The sequence below is a fragment of the Chanos chanos genome, chromosome 4, assembly GCF_902362185.1.
Source record: "Chanos chanos chromosome 4, fChaCha1.1, whole genome shotgun sequence".
NCBI classification, from domain to species: domain Eukaryota; kingdom Metazoa; phylum Chordata; class Actinopteri; order Gonorynchiformes; family Chanidae; genus Chanos; species Chanos chanos.
This window is the reverse complement of record NC_044498.1, coordinates 9,297,565-9,317,564: the sequence shown is the minus strand read 5'-3', so window position 1 is coordinate 9,317,564 and position 20,000 is coordinate 9,297,565. Positions and strand designations below refer to the sequence as shown.

At 44.4% G+C, this 20,000-nt stretch overlaps 1 protein-coding gene across 1 annotated transcript in view; it reads left to right on the top strand.

Annotated features, from left to right (window-relative positions):
* Positions 1-20,000, top strand: part of nhsl1b (NHS-like 1b) — an 85,155-nt gene that overhangs the window by 48,790 nt on the left and 16,365 nt on the right. The window contains exon 3 of the mRNA XM_030772542.1: positions 17,273-17,425. Within this exon, the coding sequence (XP_030628402.1) occupies positions 17,273-17,425 (153 nt within the window). The remainder of the gene's footprint in view (positions 1-17,272; positions 17,426-20,000) is intronic.

Here is a 20,000-nt window from a genome sequence, read left to right as displayed (position 1 = left end):
TTTTATAAAACTTTTTGGAACTTCACATTATGAGAGCCGGAGCCAAATTACGAAATAGTGGTTTCGAAGGAATGGCTGCTTGCTTTGGGAAGCTCTCTCATGCAGTTTGACACTGGCCATTTTGAACCCTTTTTTTTTTTTTTACGAAGGAAAAAAAATCAATGTGGGTCAATAGAAGACAACCGAGAGTGCGAGAGATACAGAGAGAAAGAATGACAGCGAAAAGGGAAGATTTTGGAAGAGAAGAGTTTGTCTTTCGAGGGCTGTGATCATCTCCGCTTTAGATTAGGGGGTCCCTGGTGGGTTGGGAAAAAAAAAGCCCCCCCCCCCAAAAAAACCTCCGCTCTAAATCCTCAGGGGCGTTGGAGGAGGAGCAGAAGAGTATAGGGGGTGGGCAGAGAAGGAGAGAGAGAGGAGGGCCAATCAGTTAACCCCCTCCCCTCTGCTCCAGACCTCCTCCCCCAAAGGCCCCGTGGATAGCCAGCTCCCCTTGCTTTACTCACATGCTTAGAGTGTCTGTCTTCAGGGGCTCCACTGGGCAGCAGATACAGCTCCTGCTATGAGTAATGCCACTCCACGCTGCCCGACAGAAGCAGCCGAAAGATGGGCAACGTCCAGCTTCACACCCAGGTCAACGTCCACCCCTGCGGCAACGCCGCCAAGCCGGAGGGGTCCACGCTACGACGCAGGCTGCTGGCCTCGAAGGTGCACCAGAAATCGGACACTCTGTGGACACCGCGGCGCATGCTGGTAGCGGAGAGTAAAGACACGAGAGGAAACACGTTAACTCGTTCGCAGTCCTGCAGAGAGAACAAAACTCCAGCTTGCTTCTCCTGTAAGAGTCAGGTTTGGAACCATATCTGTGGTGTGGTTGGAGGGCTTTGGAATTGTATCTGTGGTGCGGTTGGGGGAAGGGGGGGGGGGGGGGTTAGATTGGAGGGAACATGAGGCTTGTGATGGTTTGGCAGGTCAGGCCCCAGACTGTTGTGTTTCAGATACATAATGTCGTTGTAGACATTTAAAAGGAACAGCAGTATCTCGGTTGGATCGTTCTCTCACAACGTTGGGGTTTTTTGTATCAGCCCATTGTTTAGCTGCTTGTGAAATGCGCTGAGACGGCTTTGTTTTTTTTCATAAGACTTTTGTCGATTGTTTTAAAGCTTCACGAGAATGGTCAGCCCGTCTTATCCCACTATAGTTCTCTATTTTGACAGTTGGTCCAAACCCAGATTTAGGTAAAAGTTATCCAGCAAGTCAAGCTAATGAATGTGTGAAAGTTCCATGAGTATGTCCATGCGTATGTGTGTGTGTGTGCGTGTGTGTGTGTTTTAGCGGCCTCGTTCTGTTGGTGGGACTCCTTTTGTCTAAGGCGTGGGGTTCCAGCAACACAGATTGTGACGTTGTGACTCTGTGTGACCTTTGATCCTTGTAGTGGTGGCTGAGGTCATTCGGCATGACCCCTGGTAGCGTCCGCCTGATCCTCCTCCTGTCATAGGTGAGATGATTCACTCACTCTGATGAAAGAGACAGTGTATTGATTCCTCATAATGCCATAGCGGATCATTCATGACATCTGGATACGGTTCAATTCAGAGTGGAAACCGTTACAACTATCAAATCAAGAGACATCCTGTCACACGCCCCAGAGACTGGGGAGGGACAGCTGTGCGTTGGTTCGAACATAAAAGTTACAGTTATAGGGTCTGGATGTTTCAGTTTGAACATTACCATTTTATTCTGGAATTAGTACTGAGGTGCTTAGTTGGGAATGTGAACTTGTAATCGAAAATTTGGGAATTCTAAGCAAGAACACCACAGTTTGGATTGTAGAGTTGGTATAGTAGAATATTAGATGGGATTTTATCCTTGTTTTAGGATGTAGGAATTCATAGTTGGCCCAACCCATGACTGAAAAGCTGAATTATTGTTTGAACCACTTAACTGTGATTGAAATTGATTTGTTTCTCCATCTTTACAGTAGGGGGAGAACCATTACCATGTGTTAGTTGTTTATAGATGTTGTGATGTGAACAGGGAGATACATAGAGAGAATGATGGCGTGTGATTATGACAGGATGAACCGTTTTACCATGGGAACTCTGGACAATACCACACAGCTGCATTTAATGAGGACTCACTGGACTGACAGGACAGACACCTCTGACCCAGATTCACTCCCACCATTACCTCCCCAAAGAGACAGAGAGCACAGGATATCATAGAAGAAGATGGAAAATGATGAAGAGGTAGAGGAAGAGAGATGGACTTATACAGTAGAGGAGTGCAGTAATTACAGACTACAGGAAATGGCGAGAGAAAGACTGTGTGTGTGTGGGGGGGGGGGGGCGTTTGAGGATGATGAAGAGTAGGTTAAAGGTGAGACGTGTATAGAGGGGTTGTGTGTGTACGGTCGTGTTTACTGTGTGTCTACCGTTAGTCTCTCCATTGTTAAAGTTGAAGTACCAGTCCTGTAGTTGTTGGAGTGCTCTCTCATCTCTCTCTCTCTCTCTCTCTCTCTTTCCCTCTCTTTCTCTGTCTGTCTGTCTCTCTCTCTCTCTCTCTCTCTCTCTCTCTGTCATGTTAGCCTGAGGTTAATATGAAATGACAGCTCAAGATGGTCCACAATACTGTTCTCCCCACGCTACAGTCATGCTCTGCTGAATTAACCCACTTAGAGAGGACTTAGCCCTCACCGCACACGCTTACACAGCCACTGTTTAATTCTATGGCTTTCTGTCTCTCTCTCTCTCTCTCTCTCTCTCTCTCTCTCTCTTCCTGTCTCTTTTTATTTCACTCTCTTTCTCTAAAAGAGCAGAGCATGCGTCACTCCAGGTTGTCTCTCTGTGTGTGTGTGTGTGTGTGTGTGTGTGTGTGTGTGTGTGTGTGTGTGTGTGTCTGTGCCAGATCCTGAGCAGGTGTTTCTGTACACTGTAAGTAACCCTCAGAGAAGCTGTGCCGTGACTAAGATCCGTCCACTGAATGATTGCCGTGATGGGACTCACACAAGGGAGCAGCTTAGTGACCAAACAATTTCATACTCACCCACCGAAGAGAAGAAAACACAGTTATTTTACAGTTACTCTGGCTTTTATTAAGCTGTACGACCCCGAACTGTAGAGTGACTCCAGCAGGCTGCTGTACTGAGATCAGTCTTGTAGGAGTTTTCTCAAGGAATTTCTGATTGAGCAACTGTTCTCGGGTCAGTCTTTAGGGGGCAGCTGTTATGAGGCCAGTTTTCTGGAAGTATATTTGGGATTGGATTTCTGGTATGGAAGAATACCTTATATTTACATTTACATTTGCATTCCCTTTGGTTTCTGAAACAGCAAAAATGCATTATAAAGTGTGTGTGTGTGTGTGTGTGTGTGTGTGTGTGTGTGTGTGTGTGTGTGTGTGTGTGTGTGTGTGTGTGCGCGCCTGCGCGTGCGCCCCTGTGCCGGGGGAAGTACCCGTCCCATGCTGGGAGTGCTGAATACAAAAGCTCTTGTTTTAGCTTTGTCTGACTTACTCCTGCGGCTCCATGCAGACGCATTACAAAGGCACATTGTTACCCACTGAACCCCCTCACTCACGCATACACATGCACGCGCACACACACACACAGACACACTTTCTAATTTATCATCAAAATAACAGGATGAATGGACTGATGAGAAAGATGAGTATGGTACTGATAATTGTACCAGGTAGATGGAGTCAAATTAAGTGTTCCTTAATTATATATTACTTCGTATATTCCTCATCTTCATCTCTCTCTTTTTCTCACTCCATCGTTCTCTCTCTCTCTCTCTCTCTCTTGCTCTCTTTCTCTCCGTTTGGGCCGCAGAACTTTTTTTGTTCCTTTGACTTGTAAAGAAATGGGGGTGAGGTTACTGAACTGTAAAGAACTGTCAATCACAGTGTGGGGTCCAGCCTCCTTTGTGTTTGGGGGCGGAGCTGTGAGATTTCAGTGTGAGAGAAGGACATCCCTCGTCTCTTGGAGTAGAACTGTGAGGTGTGTGTGTGTGTGTGTGTGTGTGTTCATCAGGTCGTTAAGCGCATTAAAGATTCAGCAGTCCTGACTGACTTCACACACACATCCACACACACGCACACATTCATATGCACACACACACACACACACACACATTTGCACACACAAACATACAGACATATACAAGCAGAAGAATTCAATGAGATCTCACGGGACCGCCTGACCTTAAGTAAATTTATTTATGTTTGCAAATTTACACAAGCAGAGCCTGACACAGTGACACTGTGGATGCGCAGTGTTGGGGGTGGGTCTGGGAAGGTTTGGGGAGTGTCTATACGGTACTCAGCTCACCACCCCCCCCCCCCCCCCCCCCCCTTCATAATTCACTCTCTGTGACCCCTCTCAATCACAACTCGTCTGGGTCTAATCAAATCTCTCTTGCTCCATGTATGTTTTAGTTTGAGCGTAATTGAGTCTGGGTGCCCTGTGTGGTTTGGGTTGGCTTTAATTGGATGTCCTTTTTCCATCACTATAGCGGTAATTAGGTTATGCTTTGTAGATGTGGCTCTCAAGGGAATTTGAGGTTTGAATGCATTTCATTTCAGGCTGTAGCTCAGGTGGAGTTTGTTGTAGAGAGGGGTGTGGAGGGAACTCAGAGCCAAGGGATAGACAGACTGTAAGATGATAGCTCCAACCCAGCGGTGTCATGTGGCTGAGTGGTCTTGTTAAGACTTCCCATCAGTCTCTGTGTTCTCAGCGTTTGGAGTACATCACATCAGATCCTCTTCAGTGGAGAGAAAGAAATTCTCACAGGACGCAGCAGCTGAGCTGTCTCTGAGAGGCAGAAATGGTTTAAAGAAAAGATCAAAAGGGGGTTTGAGACTCAGAAAGTGTTTTAGCGGCGTCTTCTCCTCGTTTCCTCGAGCGGTCTTATTCGTTTCATATCTCGCAAAAATATGGGCTCAAATCGTTTTCTTGTCGATCTTACTCATGTATTTCTGTAACAGTGGTGAGGTTTTTGGCAGTAGCTGAGGGATGTGGGATGGTTGTATGGGAAGTAAAGCTGATTTGTAGCTCATCGGAGGCTCGCTCTTGCCCTCTAGTGGTATGGAGTATGTATTAGTTTGAATTTGATCCTTTACTAAATATAATTCACGTTGAGATGATGACACTGATGATAGCAAGAATAACAAAGCATATCAACACGCATATAGTCACTCACTTATTCACTCACTCACTCTCTAGCTCTCTCTTTCTCTCTCACCCTGTCACAAAGGCCTGTCTCATGTTTCCGTATCTCGAGTGTGTCAGAGCGTCTGTGTGATGATCTCTCCGCACGATCGTGTTCAGGCTGGTGTGTGTCAGGTGGAAAGGTCATCGCTAAGGCGACAGATCCGGTTAAGAGGCTTGACACTGACGGATGTAACAGTTATTATTGATTGATTCCCGATCATATATTTCCTTTAACGGTGAAATGGCCTTAAAGCAGGTCAAAGAGGCCAAACAGACACTGGCTGTATATCTTTAAGGGGCAGTGAAAAGGCTGTTTGTGACTTAAAACTCTGTGGTAAAGTAACCAGACGTGCCTGATACCTGCTAAGTTCGTCCCCATGTGCTTCTCTGGAAATGATATTTTTCGAGGGATCAGTAACATATCTGTCTGTCTGTCTGCCCATCCGTCCATCAGCCTGTCTATCTACCGAACCATCCCTCCAGTCAGGCGCCACAGAATGAAGACTGCAAGGTTTTTACATTGTTACATTGTAACTGACGTGTGATGATTACAGATAGAGCTTTGGATTTGGTCCATTCTCATTCTAACGTTTAAAAAAAAAAAAAAAAAAAGGCAACTCAGCCCTGGTGTGTATAATACTTAACAGTTGGTTCCATTGTTGGCTGTCTGTTTAATTGTCGTGAATGTATAAAATGCTGATTGAACATACATAGACACTGTGTTGTTTGCGTTCAGTTACATCAATTTTACGTAATTAGACAGATTACATACTTAGTCCCATTTCACACACATAAACTCAAGCATTTCTGTAGTTGCTTACATGCATTCAGTGCTTTGCTCTATTTAAGCTCAGTCCCATGTGAGCTATGGGTGATCATGGTAAATGAATTAAAATTACGTCACTTCTCCAACTAAAGTGACCGAATTGCTACAGAACTTAGCACGACTGCGGTGTTGTATACTGAGTTAAACAAAAAGTGCTTTTGATTGGATCTTGCATGCGTGTTAGAGAGAGTTTGCTCTCCCTGTAGAATGTATCTGAAAATTGTCAGAGTTAATCAGGCCTAACTCAGACCTAATTAACTTTATCTTTCCCTGATTAACACTCCAGTCAACCTCTCCGGTTTGCACAGCTGCTGAAGAATCATTGTGTGTGTGTCTCTCTCACCTACCCACCCACCCACACACACAATCAACTCAAATACATCACCTCCCAAAGTATTCTTCAGTTCGCCCTCTCTCTCTCTCTCTCTTTCTCTCTCTCTCTCTCTCTCTCTCCATTTCATTACAACTTCAAATGATGATTCTTAATGAGTGTTCCTCAGAGCAAGGCTGTGTGGTTATGTAGACAGAGAAGGAGAGGTGGAGTGGGCGGTGTGTGATTGAATTTTGAAGACGAAAAGGGATCAAAAAAGAGGGATAATGTAGGATGGAGAGGGTCGTCAGAAAGAGGGAGAGAGAGAGAGAGAGAGAGAGGAGCAGAAGGAGGGGTAATAATTATGCTTTTAAGAAGCCCTTTTAGTTCCTTTGAGCTAATAGGCTACGGTCACCATGGTAACCCCACTCCATAATCCCTGTGTGTGCCACAGTAAATTAATTAAGATCAGTAAACAGCAGTAAAGGAAAATATCACACTAAAAAACACTCCCAGACTGCAGTATCTCAGGTTGTTATCTCTACTAAAATATCATCGTAAAGCATCAGAAATATTTCAGTCAGACACATTTTAGTTATAGCTGATATATCATTGTTCTGTGATACCTGTCGTTTTTTGTCGGTTTCAGACAGATTTTCAGTTTTTCATTTTTACCAGAAGGTGGCACCAAATCGGCAGCAGCAGAGCACCTCATCAAACTGGTCAAGTTTTGAACATAACTAAGGCAGTTATGTAAGGAATAGTTCAAAATGAAAATCATAGATATCAAGATGGAAGAAAGGGAGCACTGCAAGAAAGCGATTTGTTCAATATTTAATTGGATTCAGTCTTGCCATAAAGACAGCATTAATGCTGATGTAAATTAGTGTTAGACTGATCTGTTAGAGGATGAAGTGTGTGAGTGTGAGTTTATGACAGGCTAAATGCTTTATGCCACATTTAATCCAGAAATAATGAGAGACGTTTAATTGAGATGTTTGATCATTAAATTAGTCTGATTCCTGTGGGAGTCATTAAGACTAAGACACACACACACACACACACACACACATATACTGGGGGATCTTACACTCTCCATAATGAGGATGGGGAGGAAAATGGAAATTGCGTGAGTGTGTGTTTTTTAAAAGAGTCCTTCACCTTGACCCTTCAGCTTAACCAGAATACCCCAGAGAGAGGGAGAGGTCCTGCGACAGGATTAGAGCATATGACACATAGTCACACACACATACACACACACAAACACACCTCCTAATGACAGACCCTACACTTTCATACCACACACACAAAGCCAGAGTGTCTCCAGAGCACTCACGAAAATCAATGTCCCTCAATCCCCTGAGGGTCATCAGACATGGGCAAGAGACACGGGCAATATGAGTAGAGTGTATATTAAAAGACAGAGAACTGAGCCAGTTTACAGGAGTCATATAGACCTATTCATCATCAAAATTCAGAGAGTTAGTGACAAAGTTTTAAGACAAATAATAGTAATAATAATATTAATAATATTACAGGAGGAAAGTATATATAAATATAAGTACACATGGAAAAAATATTATTACAGGATATGAGATTAGATTGGTACTGTATTGCGTATCTGTTATCATTAGACGTTTACAGATGTGTGTTGGATGATGGGTTTGGTGGGGCGTTGGCTTAAAGAGGAGTGTTTCAGTGGAATAGCTCAGATCAGTTTGGGTATCTAGACTCTCTGCTGTTAACGAGCTGAGAGACCGTCCCTAGTCCCGTTGGAAGGTCCCGGAATCCCCACATCCTGTTTCCACGGCGATGGGGAGGCTCCATCATCTCTCTCTCTCTCTCTCTCTCTCTGCTGGCGGTCTCCCAAAGCAGAGCGGCAGTGCAACGGAAGATGCTCCGACGTGCTTCAGTGCTCTTAATGAGAGTTTGACAAAAAACACAAAGGTGGATTATCGCACAAGGAGACAGCACCCTCAGTAGTTTGTTTAATCAGTCAGTTTAGGGCACAGAGACTGTTTGACTGTTTGCCTGCTGTTTTACTGGGATTCTGTAAGCTTTTTTTTTTTTATCATACTTTACATAAAGCTACAGAACCACCAAGCCACACACAAACAACACAGCGCTGCTTTCTTAACTACCTTACAGCAGAGCCAGTCCTTAACACACAACAAACAAATACAACAATTTCACCCACCCAAACTTCAACACACAATTACAACTACACACAGTCAACTTCAAGTACACATAGCCGGAATTTAACATACAGGTTCAAAACACTGCTTGCTAATCCTGTACAACCACAAACAATACATACTTCCATGGCCTGTCTTAAACATACACACATGCACCACACATCAACAACCACAAACCCAACCTTTAACGCACATAAAACAGACATTTCTGACAACACAACCACAGAGCCAGTCCCAGGACACACTAACACAACCATACCATGCATATACACATATTACAAAACAACTCTAACTTCACGACCGGCCTGAAAAGCACAGACCACGTAACTACGGTGTTTGGACCGTAAGGTTGTGTGGGTTGAGCTCAGGTGTGTGCTGAGGTCCCTGGGGAACAGCTGCCTGTGTTGTCTAGAGATGTGGGACAATCGATTGGCTGCAGAAACAGAGAGTTAATCAAGCAAATTGCAGATTATTGGAGAATCAAAGCCGATCGCTTGTCTAAGGCTTCGCTCGGCGACATGACGGGCCGCGGACGACGGCGACGGCCACCGTTGATTGGTCAGCTGACCTCTTTGCTGATTGGCTCCAGTGACTTTTTCTTGCTGTGACTGCTGAAGTGGGAAGTGGGTCAGTCATACCTTATTCAACCTGACACAGATGTCTGTAATGCACACACACACACGCTCACACACACACACATGCACGCATGCACATGCACACACACACAACCACAAGCCTTGACCAATTCAGTGGCCTAATTAGACTTAATTAAAAAATCATTTTTAATAAATCTCAGATGGCATGTTAATGCCTGAATGCTGTTGGCAGGTAATTATGATCATTATTTTCATTCTCTTTAATATGTTGACTACAGAGGTGCTGGTCCAGTTTCTGTGTGTGTGTATGTGTGTGTGTGCATGCTTGTGTTTGTGTGTGTGTATTTATGTATGTGTGTGTGTGTGTGTGTGTGTGTGTGTGTGTGTGTGTGTGTGTGTGTGCGCTCACCATGGCTTTGGTTGGGGAATGAAACACGCACAGTCAAGGGAGACGATGATCTGTCTTTTAAAACATTTGTATGTGTGTTTACACGTCTACACTAGCTGTAGGCAGTTGCAGGCAATTGTTGTCTGATTGTTCTTAAGTTATGCAAACTAAGCTACTGAATTGGAGAATGCAGACAGATGTCCATGTCTCTAAGGATAAAATGATTGGTTTGTGGATGTGAGTGTAGATGACATCGAGGCTCACGTTAAAGAGGTGTCACTGACCGGTCTTAACCAATGTGAAGGTGAACGGAGTGAACAAACCAAATGGACTAAATGAGTGGAGAAATGTAAGGAACGCTTGGACTTCAGTGTTCGTATCTGTCTCCTACCCCCAATGTACATGCACACACACACACACACACACACCGATGGCCTAAGGGGTTTAGAGGAGATGATATGTCTATAGAATATAGGTCAAGATTTCTGCCGAGACAGCATATGCTCAAGGAGAGGGTGTGTGTGTGTGTGTGTAGGTACATATCGGTGAGTGTGTGTGTGTGTGTGTGTGTGTGTGTGTGTGTATGACATTACAATCACAGATCTGAGGAAAAACCATATTGATGTTCTTGTAATGCTCATGTTCATCATTATGTCACCCTTGTGTGCACACAAGATAAGACACACACACACGCGCGCGCACGCGGCGGAAGGCTGAAGCAGTAGAGTGCTTAGTGGTTATATCAGATCGATATTCTCAGAGACAGACTGGCGGTCTCAGTCATGTGTGATGCAGGCTGAATGAGATAGGGAAGATTGTGTGTGTGTGTGGTTGTGTGTGTGTGTGTGTGTGTGTGTGCGTGTGTGTGTGTGTGTGTGTGTGTGTGTGTGCGCGCGCCCTCAGCATAGTATGGTTCGGCGCAGTAGAGAAAGTGGTGAGTTTAAGGAACTGTGAATCTGGTTCCTGAATTTACTGCCTTTCACTGAAGACAAACATTTCAGGGCAGGACTGAACAAACGTCCCCTGCAGTGTCCAGACAGAAAAAAAGGCTCCACCAAATGAGCCTGGACAAAACCACCACCACCACCACCACTGTGAAACAGGCTCTTAACCATTCTCTCAGTCTGTAACGCATGCTTTCCACCCACTTTGCTTCTCTAAAGGCCAAATTAGGCAGGCGGGCTCTCAGGAAGATTTGGTGTGTGTGTGTATGTGTGTGTGTGTGCCGGCCCATTGCGCCGCCGTTATAAAGGAGATCAGGATCACTGAGTTTCAGATTAAGTTGGGTTATGTTACCTAGTAATGTAATCTGAGATTATGTCTGTTGTCTAGAGAAAGGCTGTTCATTTCAGAAACTCATCGTTATGCACTCAGACAACTCCACGGCGGGAACTGACAGGGTTAAAGACGCTCCGTCTCTCTCACACTCATGCACACACACACACACACACTGCTGGAACTCAATGGCGGGAAAACCTGGAATGAACTTTAACTTGCTGTTGTGCTGGCCCTCTATCTGTGTGTTTCCCTCCCTTATCCGGTATCCTTTCTTGCTCCCTCCCTCTCTCTCTCTCTCTCTCTCTTTCTTTTCTCTGGTCTTTGTGTGCCTACCACTCTCTCTTTCATCCTTTCCCCGTCTCTCCTTCTCAGGGAGGTGTGGCTCTTTGGTCACTTTGCTTTTCCTTTCCTCTCCTCTCCCCCTTTCCTCTGTTTTCATTTTCAGTTCTTGAGTTGTGCTGAGCTCTGTGTATTTGTGTGTGTGTGTGTGTGTGTGTGTAAGTCTAGGTTTTATTCATGGCTCTTTGGTCTTTGTTGCTCTTACTGGCTTCACAATAGAGGGAGCTGCCTATACAGAGAGGCCCAGCCCTTTCATTCAACACAAAACCCAACCTTTTGTCTACGCGCGCACACACACACACGCACACGCACACACACATGCATAGATACACGCACATGCACACGCACACACACACGCTCAAAGACTCAGCAACTCTAATCTGCTCTCTTTCACATACCCACACAAACTATCTCACACACACACACATGTCTCTCATTTAAGTTTAGTGTGTAACAAGTTCTTGAAGTGTGTAACAAGTTCTTGCATGCAAACTTAACCCTCTCCACACACACACACACACACACACACACTCCAGTCTTGTTTTTTGTCCTGCAGTCTTGTTTTGTTTTGTAAACAAGTGAAATAGGTGTCAGTGTTGATGGGAATTTGTAGTAGAGGGACAGAGCTGTATTCAGTAAACATAGTGAGATGTTTGGGGTTAGATGTTTGGGTTAAAATAAGGGGTGTGTGTGTGTGTGTGTGTGTGTGTGTGTGTGTGTGTCTGAGGGAGAGGGTTAAAGTTGTTGGAGATGATGTCAGTACCTCAGAACTCCATTAGCAGGGTCATGTTGATGACCTCACCAGCTCCTCTCAGGGGGTGCATGTATCTCATACCTTTTTTTCTCCCTGCCTCCTTTTGTTTCTTTGGTTTTCATTCAAACAGCTGGAGAACTTTCTCTTGTGCTTTCTCTCTCTCTCTCTCTCTGTCTCTCTCTCTCACTCACTCACTGTGTGTGTGTGTGTGTGTGTGTGTGTGTGCATGTCCTTGGCTGCGCTGGAATCCTTTAGACTACTCTGACTGGCATAATGAAGTAGATCAGTGCTGAAGACTTGAGAGAGAGAGAGAGAGAGAGAGAGAGAGAGAGAGAGAGAGAGAAAGGAGAAAAGGAGAAGAGGAGAAGAGGAGAAGGAGAGGGGGCCGGCCCTCAGTGCTGTGGGTTGTGAGTTGGTCAGACTTTGACCTCTGCTCCTGAACTTTTGGACAGCAGCACACAAATCCTGCTGAGGAGATTCAGGGAGCAGGAGAACAAGAACTGTGTGTGGTGTGTTGTGGTGTGTGTGTGTGTGTGTGTGTGTGTGTGTGTGTGTAGCTTTTGATTGTCCTGTTATTGCTGAGAATTTGTGTGAGAGTGCTAATGCTGCGTGGGAAACAGCATCCATGCTAAAGTCATCAGGACTCCCCTCAAAGTGGAAAAACACTTTCCCTGTCCTTTTGACCTCTTATTCTCTCTCTCTCTCTCTCTCTCTCTCTCTCTCTCTCTCTCTGTCTTTCTTTCTCATTCTCTGTTTCTAGTTCTATATTCTGAGTTCAGGAAGCCATTTCTTGAAAATGTTTTTGCTTTTTGGTTTGTTAATTTGTTTTAAGAAATGTAAATGTCATTTATTAGTGTTATTTTGTACTGTGATACTCTTGTGATCATACTCTTCTAATTGACATAGGCTCTCACCCCACTTAGATAAATATGAGGGTGAAGACACAGGAGTGAGAGAAAATCAATTTAGTTAAACTAAGTCATCATCAAAGAGGAGAGAGATGGGGTGGGGGGGGTGAAAGCAGGAGGGAAGATGGAGGGATAAAAGAGAGAGAGGGAGATGTGATGTGGGCTGAGGGAGTAGGGAATAGAGGAAAAGAAAACAGATAAAAAAGATTAGAGGAGAAGCATCAGAGAGAGAGAGAGAATACATTAAGAAATTGGTTGTGTGTCTCTTTTTTTGTGTGTTTTGTGCCACTGGGCATTTTGTGTGTGTGTGTGTGTGTGTGTGTGTGTGTGTGTGTGTGTGTGTGTGTGTGTGTGTGTGTGTGTGTGTGTGTGGAGGGGGAGGTGTGTATGTGAGAACAGTCTATGTGAGAAGCGTCTGTTGAATAGAGAGAGTGTCCAGACGAAGTGTGAAAATGCAAAAGGGGATGGAGAGAGAGAGAAAGACAGAGAGAGAGAGAGAGAAAGAGAAAGAGAGAGAAAGACACAGAGAGAGAGAGTGATCATATCCTTAGGAGGGTCTTTTGTCTGATGGGCATTTGTATGTTCATATTGCCATTTCAGCTTAATTTTCACACTTAGCATCATAACCTTTAGAGATCTCTGTAAGGCCTCATGGTGTGTGTGTGTGTATGTGTGTGTGTGTGTGTGTGTGTGTGTATGCTTTGTTATTTTCATATCATAAATGATATATTTCCAACGTCTCCGTGATGTCTGTCCATTAATGTAATTCTAATTGTGGCCATGTAATCAAAAATGTGGGACGATTTGAACATAATCACACACATTAAATTGTAGTCTCTCTTTCACTATCAGTAAAAATACTGTGTATCCCACACACCAACACAAAAACAAAGAATTTCTCGAACACAGGGGATTAGCTCCATCTCAGACACGATTATAGTGTGTGTGTGTGTGTGTGTGTGTTGAAGAGAACAATAGTCACATAATTACAGTGACACAAGCCTGCATATATTAACTGAATACTGTACACGTGCCATACACAGTCATACACTCTGACACAGGACGCAGTCAGAGGCCGAGAGAGAGAGAGAGACAGAGAGCGAGAGAGGCTGTTCTCATTTGATCCTGAAATCACTCTGGCAACTTTTTACTTCGCTTTCTGATAGAGATTCCCAATGCAGGTATTCCGTGCGTGTGTGTGTACGTGTGTGCGTGTGTGTGTGTGTGCGTGCGTGTGTGTGTGCGTGTGTGTGGAGAGGGGGGTGGTTAAGAGGGCAGTCTGATTGAGGCTCTAATTCACAGATCATTTGCAAAACCTTTCCGTTCCTTATCCCCCAACCCCCTATCATTCATCCACCCCTACATCCTCACGTACACACACACACACACACACACACACACACACACAGACACACAAAACCCCATTCAGTCCATACTCACCCCCCTGAGTCAACCAACCCCTTCTTAATGAAAAGAAATAAGGTCACAGTTTGGGGGGGGGGGTGTCTTTCAGTGTCTGTCTAGGTCTTTGTGTGTGTGTGTGTGTGTGTGCGCGCGTGCGTGTGCGCGTACGTGTGAGTGTACGTGCATTATATATGATATACATTGTAGTGGCACAGATTCAGTGTCCTTGTGTTAACACAGCAGGCTGGCTTAGCACGAAGTCTGTCCTTCTGTCCTTATGTGGAGAATGAAATGCTCACGCATACACACACACACGCACGCAAGTACACACCTCTTAAAGGACACTAAAACATTTTCTGCAACTAAACAAACAAGTTTTCAAAAGGTAAATAATGAGAGGCACATGCACTGAAATTTATTTTCCCTTGCATTAGAGCAGAGAGAGAGAGGGAGAAAGGGAGAGAGCTCCTTGGTAACCAAAGCACAGATGAAGAGGGCATACTCTACACCCCTCCCACTGAGACCCTAGAGAGATAGAGAGAGGGTGTGTGTGTGTGTGTGTGTGTGTGTGTGTGTGTGTGTAGAGGGAGTGTCTCCCAGAGTTGGGCAGTAGCCTGAGGGAGGGGAGAGCATGTGTTTGGGAGGGAGGAGGGCTTCATTGTGAAGGATGTATGCTCCTCTGTGAATCACAACTGAGAGGGGAGTGAGCTTCACTCGTCTGTCCGAACCGGCTCTCGTTCTCTCCAGCAGAGCAGTGGGAACTCACACGCACACTCTCGCTCACACACATACACACACACACACACACACACACACACACAAGCTCAAACTGGAGTCATGGTGTTTATTGGGACCTCGCTGAAGTCGGTGATTAAATATTTCAAACGGAAGGGTAAGATGATGTTTTTAATAATTAATATAGTTGTACATCTGCAAAAGGTTTCAGTTAGGAAAAGGAAAAAAAAAAAACATGAGCAAAGTATGTATTTAAAATCACAGCTAATAAGATTGGTAACTGTTCTGGTTTGTTCTGGTAATAGTCATACTTTGGGTCTGGTCGTAGTATTATAGACAAACTGGTTGGCTTAGTGTTTCCCTAATGGCTATTCCTTATGCCTGACTGTTTCTGAGGGCTGGAGAACGACCCTGTCACATACATCTGACACCACTAACCTGTGTGTGTGTGTATCTGAGTGTGTCTGCTCATATCTGTTGGCCGCATGGGCTCTCCAATAAGTTTGAGATCCACATTGAGGACCGTCAACTGAAAATCGATTCAGAGTTTTTTTTGTTTTTTGTTTTGTTTAAGAGGTTTTTCACCATGCATGTAATTCTAGATTTTGCATGATGAATTTTCATTTTTTGTGCTTGTGCGTGGGCTTGTGCGCGTGTGTGTGTGCATGTGCCTGTGCGTGTGTGTTTTAAACATAAATACTTTGTGACTGTGCATGAAGGTGTATAAGTGTGCATTTAATATCTGTGAATAGATGACAGTGGTTTTTGTTCTCACTTATTGATTAGCATTCGAGTCATTTGCTTTATAAGCACATGCATATTGATGTTTGAACAGTGACTCCACGTGGTGGATTAGGGCTTTGTGCGTGCGTGTGTGTGTGTGTGTGTGTGTGTATTTTAGTGCTCATTTAAGGCTGATGTGATTTCCTTTCTGTTCTTGTTGTTCTCTCTCTTCTTCCTCCTCTCTCTTCTCACTCATTTCAGCCTTCATTTCAGCCTCTCAGCTGCACACACACACTCACAGGCGCACACACACACTCACACACTCACTGCTTTTCAGTGAGAAAGACACAGAAACCAATTCATCTGATCTATCGCAACTCAAATCCCTTTTCTCTTTCAAAACTCTTTCACAAATCTCTCTCTCACGCAATCTCTCCCTTCACAAATCGCTCTCTCACTCTCTTTCTCTTGCTCTATGTGTGTGTGTGTGTATTGAGTTATTGAGGTTTTTAGTGTATTTTCAGAAAATGCATCAAATAGAGAGTCAATAATCTTTTCCGATAGTTATTAAGCTCCCAGCTGCAGAATGCTTTCTCTCTCTTTTTGTGTGTGTGTGTGTGTGTCTTTACATTCTGGACTCCCTCAGATCTACTGCTGCTCTTTGAAGAGCAGTGTGAATTGTGAATGTGGCCCTTTGAAGTCACCTGGTCTTTGTAATGTAGCTGGTCGCTCAAAATCACAGAGGAAAGTTGGCAAAAAAGAGGGATGGAGAATAATTTTAGCGGAGAAAAAACAGTATGTCGACAGTGAAAATACATAAAAATGAGAGAGAGAGAGAGAGAGAGAGAGAGAGAGAGAGGGAGGAGCAGAAGCTGCTCTCAGTAAACAGGACAGTGAGAACGGGACGCTTGGTTAAGCAGCAGTTTGTAAGACATTTGTGAAACGTTATAAAAGTGTTAGAACAGTCACCCTGCCAGTGAAGAGGAGCAGAGGATCATGAATAAATACAAAAGGAGCCGTCCACCTCAATTACACTGTTTGCCTACCGGTCTGCCAACTCACTCTCTCAGGCTCCCCGCTGTTTAATGGTATTTCACCTGTGTGAACAACTCATTCGCACCTGTGGGAATTCACACACGCAGACACTCACACACACTCATACACACACACATGCACTTTTCATCCCCCAACAACTCTCTCCAAAGTCTCCCAAGCTTTGTTGGGTTTTTCTGGTCGTTTAAGGGCTGTTCACTGCAAGGATCTGGTCTGCAATATACCTCCTTCCCACTTCACCCCCCCCCCTCATCCCACTGCATCTAAATTAACATGTTAGCGCACCCCCCCCCCACCAAACATTACCCAGAGTGTCCAAAACTTCTCAGTCGACCCCACAGATAGACAGGCGGTCTCACAAGCGTCTGGTCCCAGTGAGGAGCTATTTGTCCTGGGACAACACTTGTCTGTCTATTAACACATTTGATTCTCTCAGATGTTTTGGGATAGGGTTGTTTGGAGTGTTGAACTTGCTGTTTTTTTTTTTTTTTATTTTTACAACTGGTTTTAGAATTTTATGACAGCCGACTGACCTCCCTGTCTCTCTCTCTTTCTAGCGGTGTCTAATTTGGATGAGGAGAGTAAGTGGACAGTTCACTACACTGCCCCGTGGCACCAGCAGGAGAATGTCTTTCTGCCCAACACCAGACCAGCCTGTGTGGAGGACCTGCACAGACAGGCTAAAGTTAACCTCAAAACTACCCTCAGAGGTAAGACACACACACACATACACACACACACACACAAACCCCTCTTATAGTCTCAAACATAGAACTTTACAGGTAAGACCCACATACAGACACACTGACCTCAAAACTGAGAACCTCCACGAGGGAAAGGAACAGACAACTAAATTGAATTTCTTTACCTAATTAAGACTAATGCGATCCCTAAAATCAGTCTCTGAGGTCAAAGCGCATATTAACCTTAAATTAACCCATGGCTGACCTCACATCTGGTCTAGCTTTTCACTCAGGCAGCACCTGCGGTCAAGAATCGTTTGAATTGACTGGTTTTGGTCTCTCTCCAAACCCTGACTCTACACGGGCTCTGACTTTTTCACTTAACCTCTCCATCTCTTTGAACGGATGGGTTGGAAAGTTCCAAAGCCCCTTTTTAGTGGTCATCAAAGCTTCGGTTGTGACAGACAAGAGGGTGCTAGTTTTTCTGAGGAACATCATTCCTGACTCCTTTCCATGAAGAGTTACCTCAGACCCTTATGGGGACACTTGTAAATTAATATGACTAAGATCTGTTCCGTGTGCAGGAGTGTTACAAAAAAAAAGATGCTTGTGTATTGGTCTTTTGTGTGGTTTGTGTGTGTATTCGGCCTGTTCTGAGACCACGCAACCCGGTCCCACAACAGCCCATGAACCAGACCCCATGAATAATACAGTTAATGGAAGGTGATAATGAGAACACCATGGCAACAAACACAAGAGCAACAGCTGAACCACCTGACGTAACCAGCTGCTTTATACCTCTCAGTTTCAAAAAGCTGGTCCCAGATCAGTGCTTTTTGTCCGGTTCTGAAGGGTCTAGTTTACGAACTGGACATTAGAACTGATCTAGAACCAACAGGTTAAGGTGCAGGATGAAACCTGAGGCCACAGTAGTCAGTTGGAAAGGGACATCAGGTGATTGGCTGCACAGGTGGCCAGCACAATGTCTGAGTAATTAAACACTGACAGGTGTGTGTGTGTGTGTGTGTGTGTGTGTTTGTGTGTGTATGTTTGTATGTGTGTGTGGGTCATATTACAGAGAGAGTAAAAGAGGAGGAGAGACAGATATGAAGAGGGGGCTCAGCAAGACACCAAAATGACAATGACTTTTATATAGGAGAGAACCTTTACTTTTCTCCTTTACCCCCCCCCCTCTCTCTCTCTCTCTCTCTCTCTCTCTCCCTCCAGTTGTTTTGCATGCAAAAAGGTCACTATTTACAATCCAAAGCGCAGCCCTCCAGCACCTACACGCACACACACACACACACACAGACACACACTCTGTTAGATGTAGTTTCCCACGCTTGACTCTTGTCCCTGGTTATGTCTAGTCACAGGTGTGTGTGTGTGTGTGTGTGTGTGTGTGTGTGTGTGTGTGTGTGTGTGTGTGTGCATGGAGAAACCTGAGTGGCAGTAAGTGGTTAAGCACAAGGCAAGAGTCAAATTCACACAGTTGCGTCACAATGTCATAAACCTAACAACATTTTTACAGTGCTTTCACAACAACCTGAACACCTGTGAGGTAACTTCAAAGACCATTCTAATGAGTGAATGTAAGTTAAACAACAGAACTAGTTTGTAAACACAGACTAGAGGACGATTGCTGGTTCAGTGTCATTTGTAACAGGGGCTCTCATTTACCCAAATTTCTTAACTGAACTAATACAATTTATCAGCCAAATATATTTCATTTACATTCATAACCTTGTGGTGTACTGTGTGGAAAAATCACTGGTATAATGTTTTTAGAGAGAGAAGTTATTTGTATTATGTGTGCATGCATGCTTGAGAGCATGAGAGAGAGGGACAGAGAGAGAGAGAGGGACAGAGAGAGAGAGAGAGAGAGAGAGAGATGTACATGTGCACATGTGAAGGGTGCACCTTCATTGTGTGTACATGTGCTCTCTGCCCAGTGTATTTGCTGGTGCATTTGTGTGTGTGTGTGTGTGTTTCTGGTCCATGTGTATATGGTTATGAAACACTATCAAAGCTATAGGTTATGTAAGGTCACAGTACTCAATACACTGATCAATGTGTTATCAACTACTGTCCAAACACTCATGTAGCAAGACAGACACATAGCCCTAGGGGTGAGCGTGTCATACACGTGGTTAGTTTCAGGTCTTTAACACAACGCAGTGCAAGAGCCCAGTGTCAGTTAGCCACGTGTGTTTGTGTCTGTGCGTGCGTGTGTTTGTGTGTGTTTGTGTATGCGTGTGTTTGTGTATCGGAGTCCCAGTGTTTGTTAGCAGTCTGGAATGCTGTTATGTAAAACAAGACTTCCAAGATTTTGAGGTTACTTATAACCAGAAAGGTCTTATCCCCCCCCCCCCCAAAAAAGGATGAACCAGTCCTCCTGAGGGCCTCTGGGTAATGTTGTTCTTTGGTAGTATAAACAAAATGCACAGCACCCCCCCCCCTTTTTTAAATTAATTAATGTATTTATTTATTTTGTATTCTGTGACCACTATAAGACAGTGGTGACATACTGCTCAGCCTTCCTCTGTGGGTATTAATCTTTTTCTTTCATTTTTATGCTGCGTTTTTGCCTGTGACTGGAATT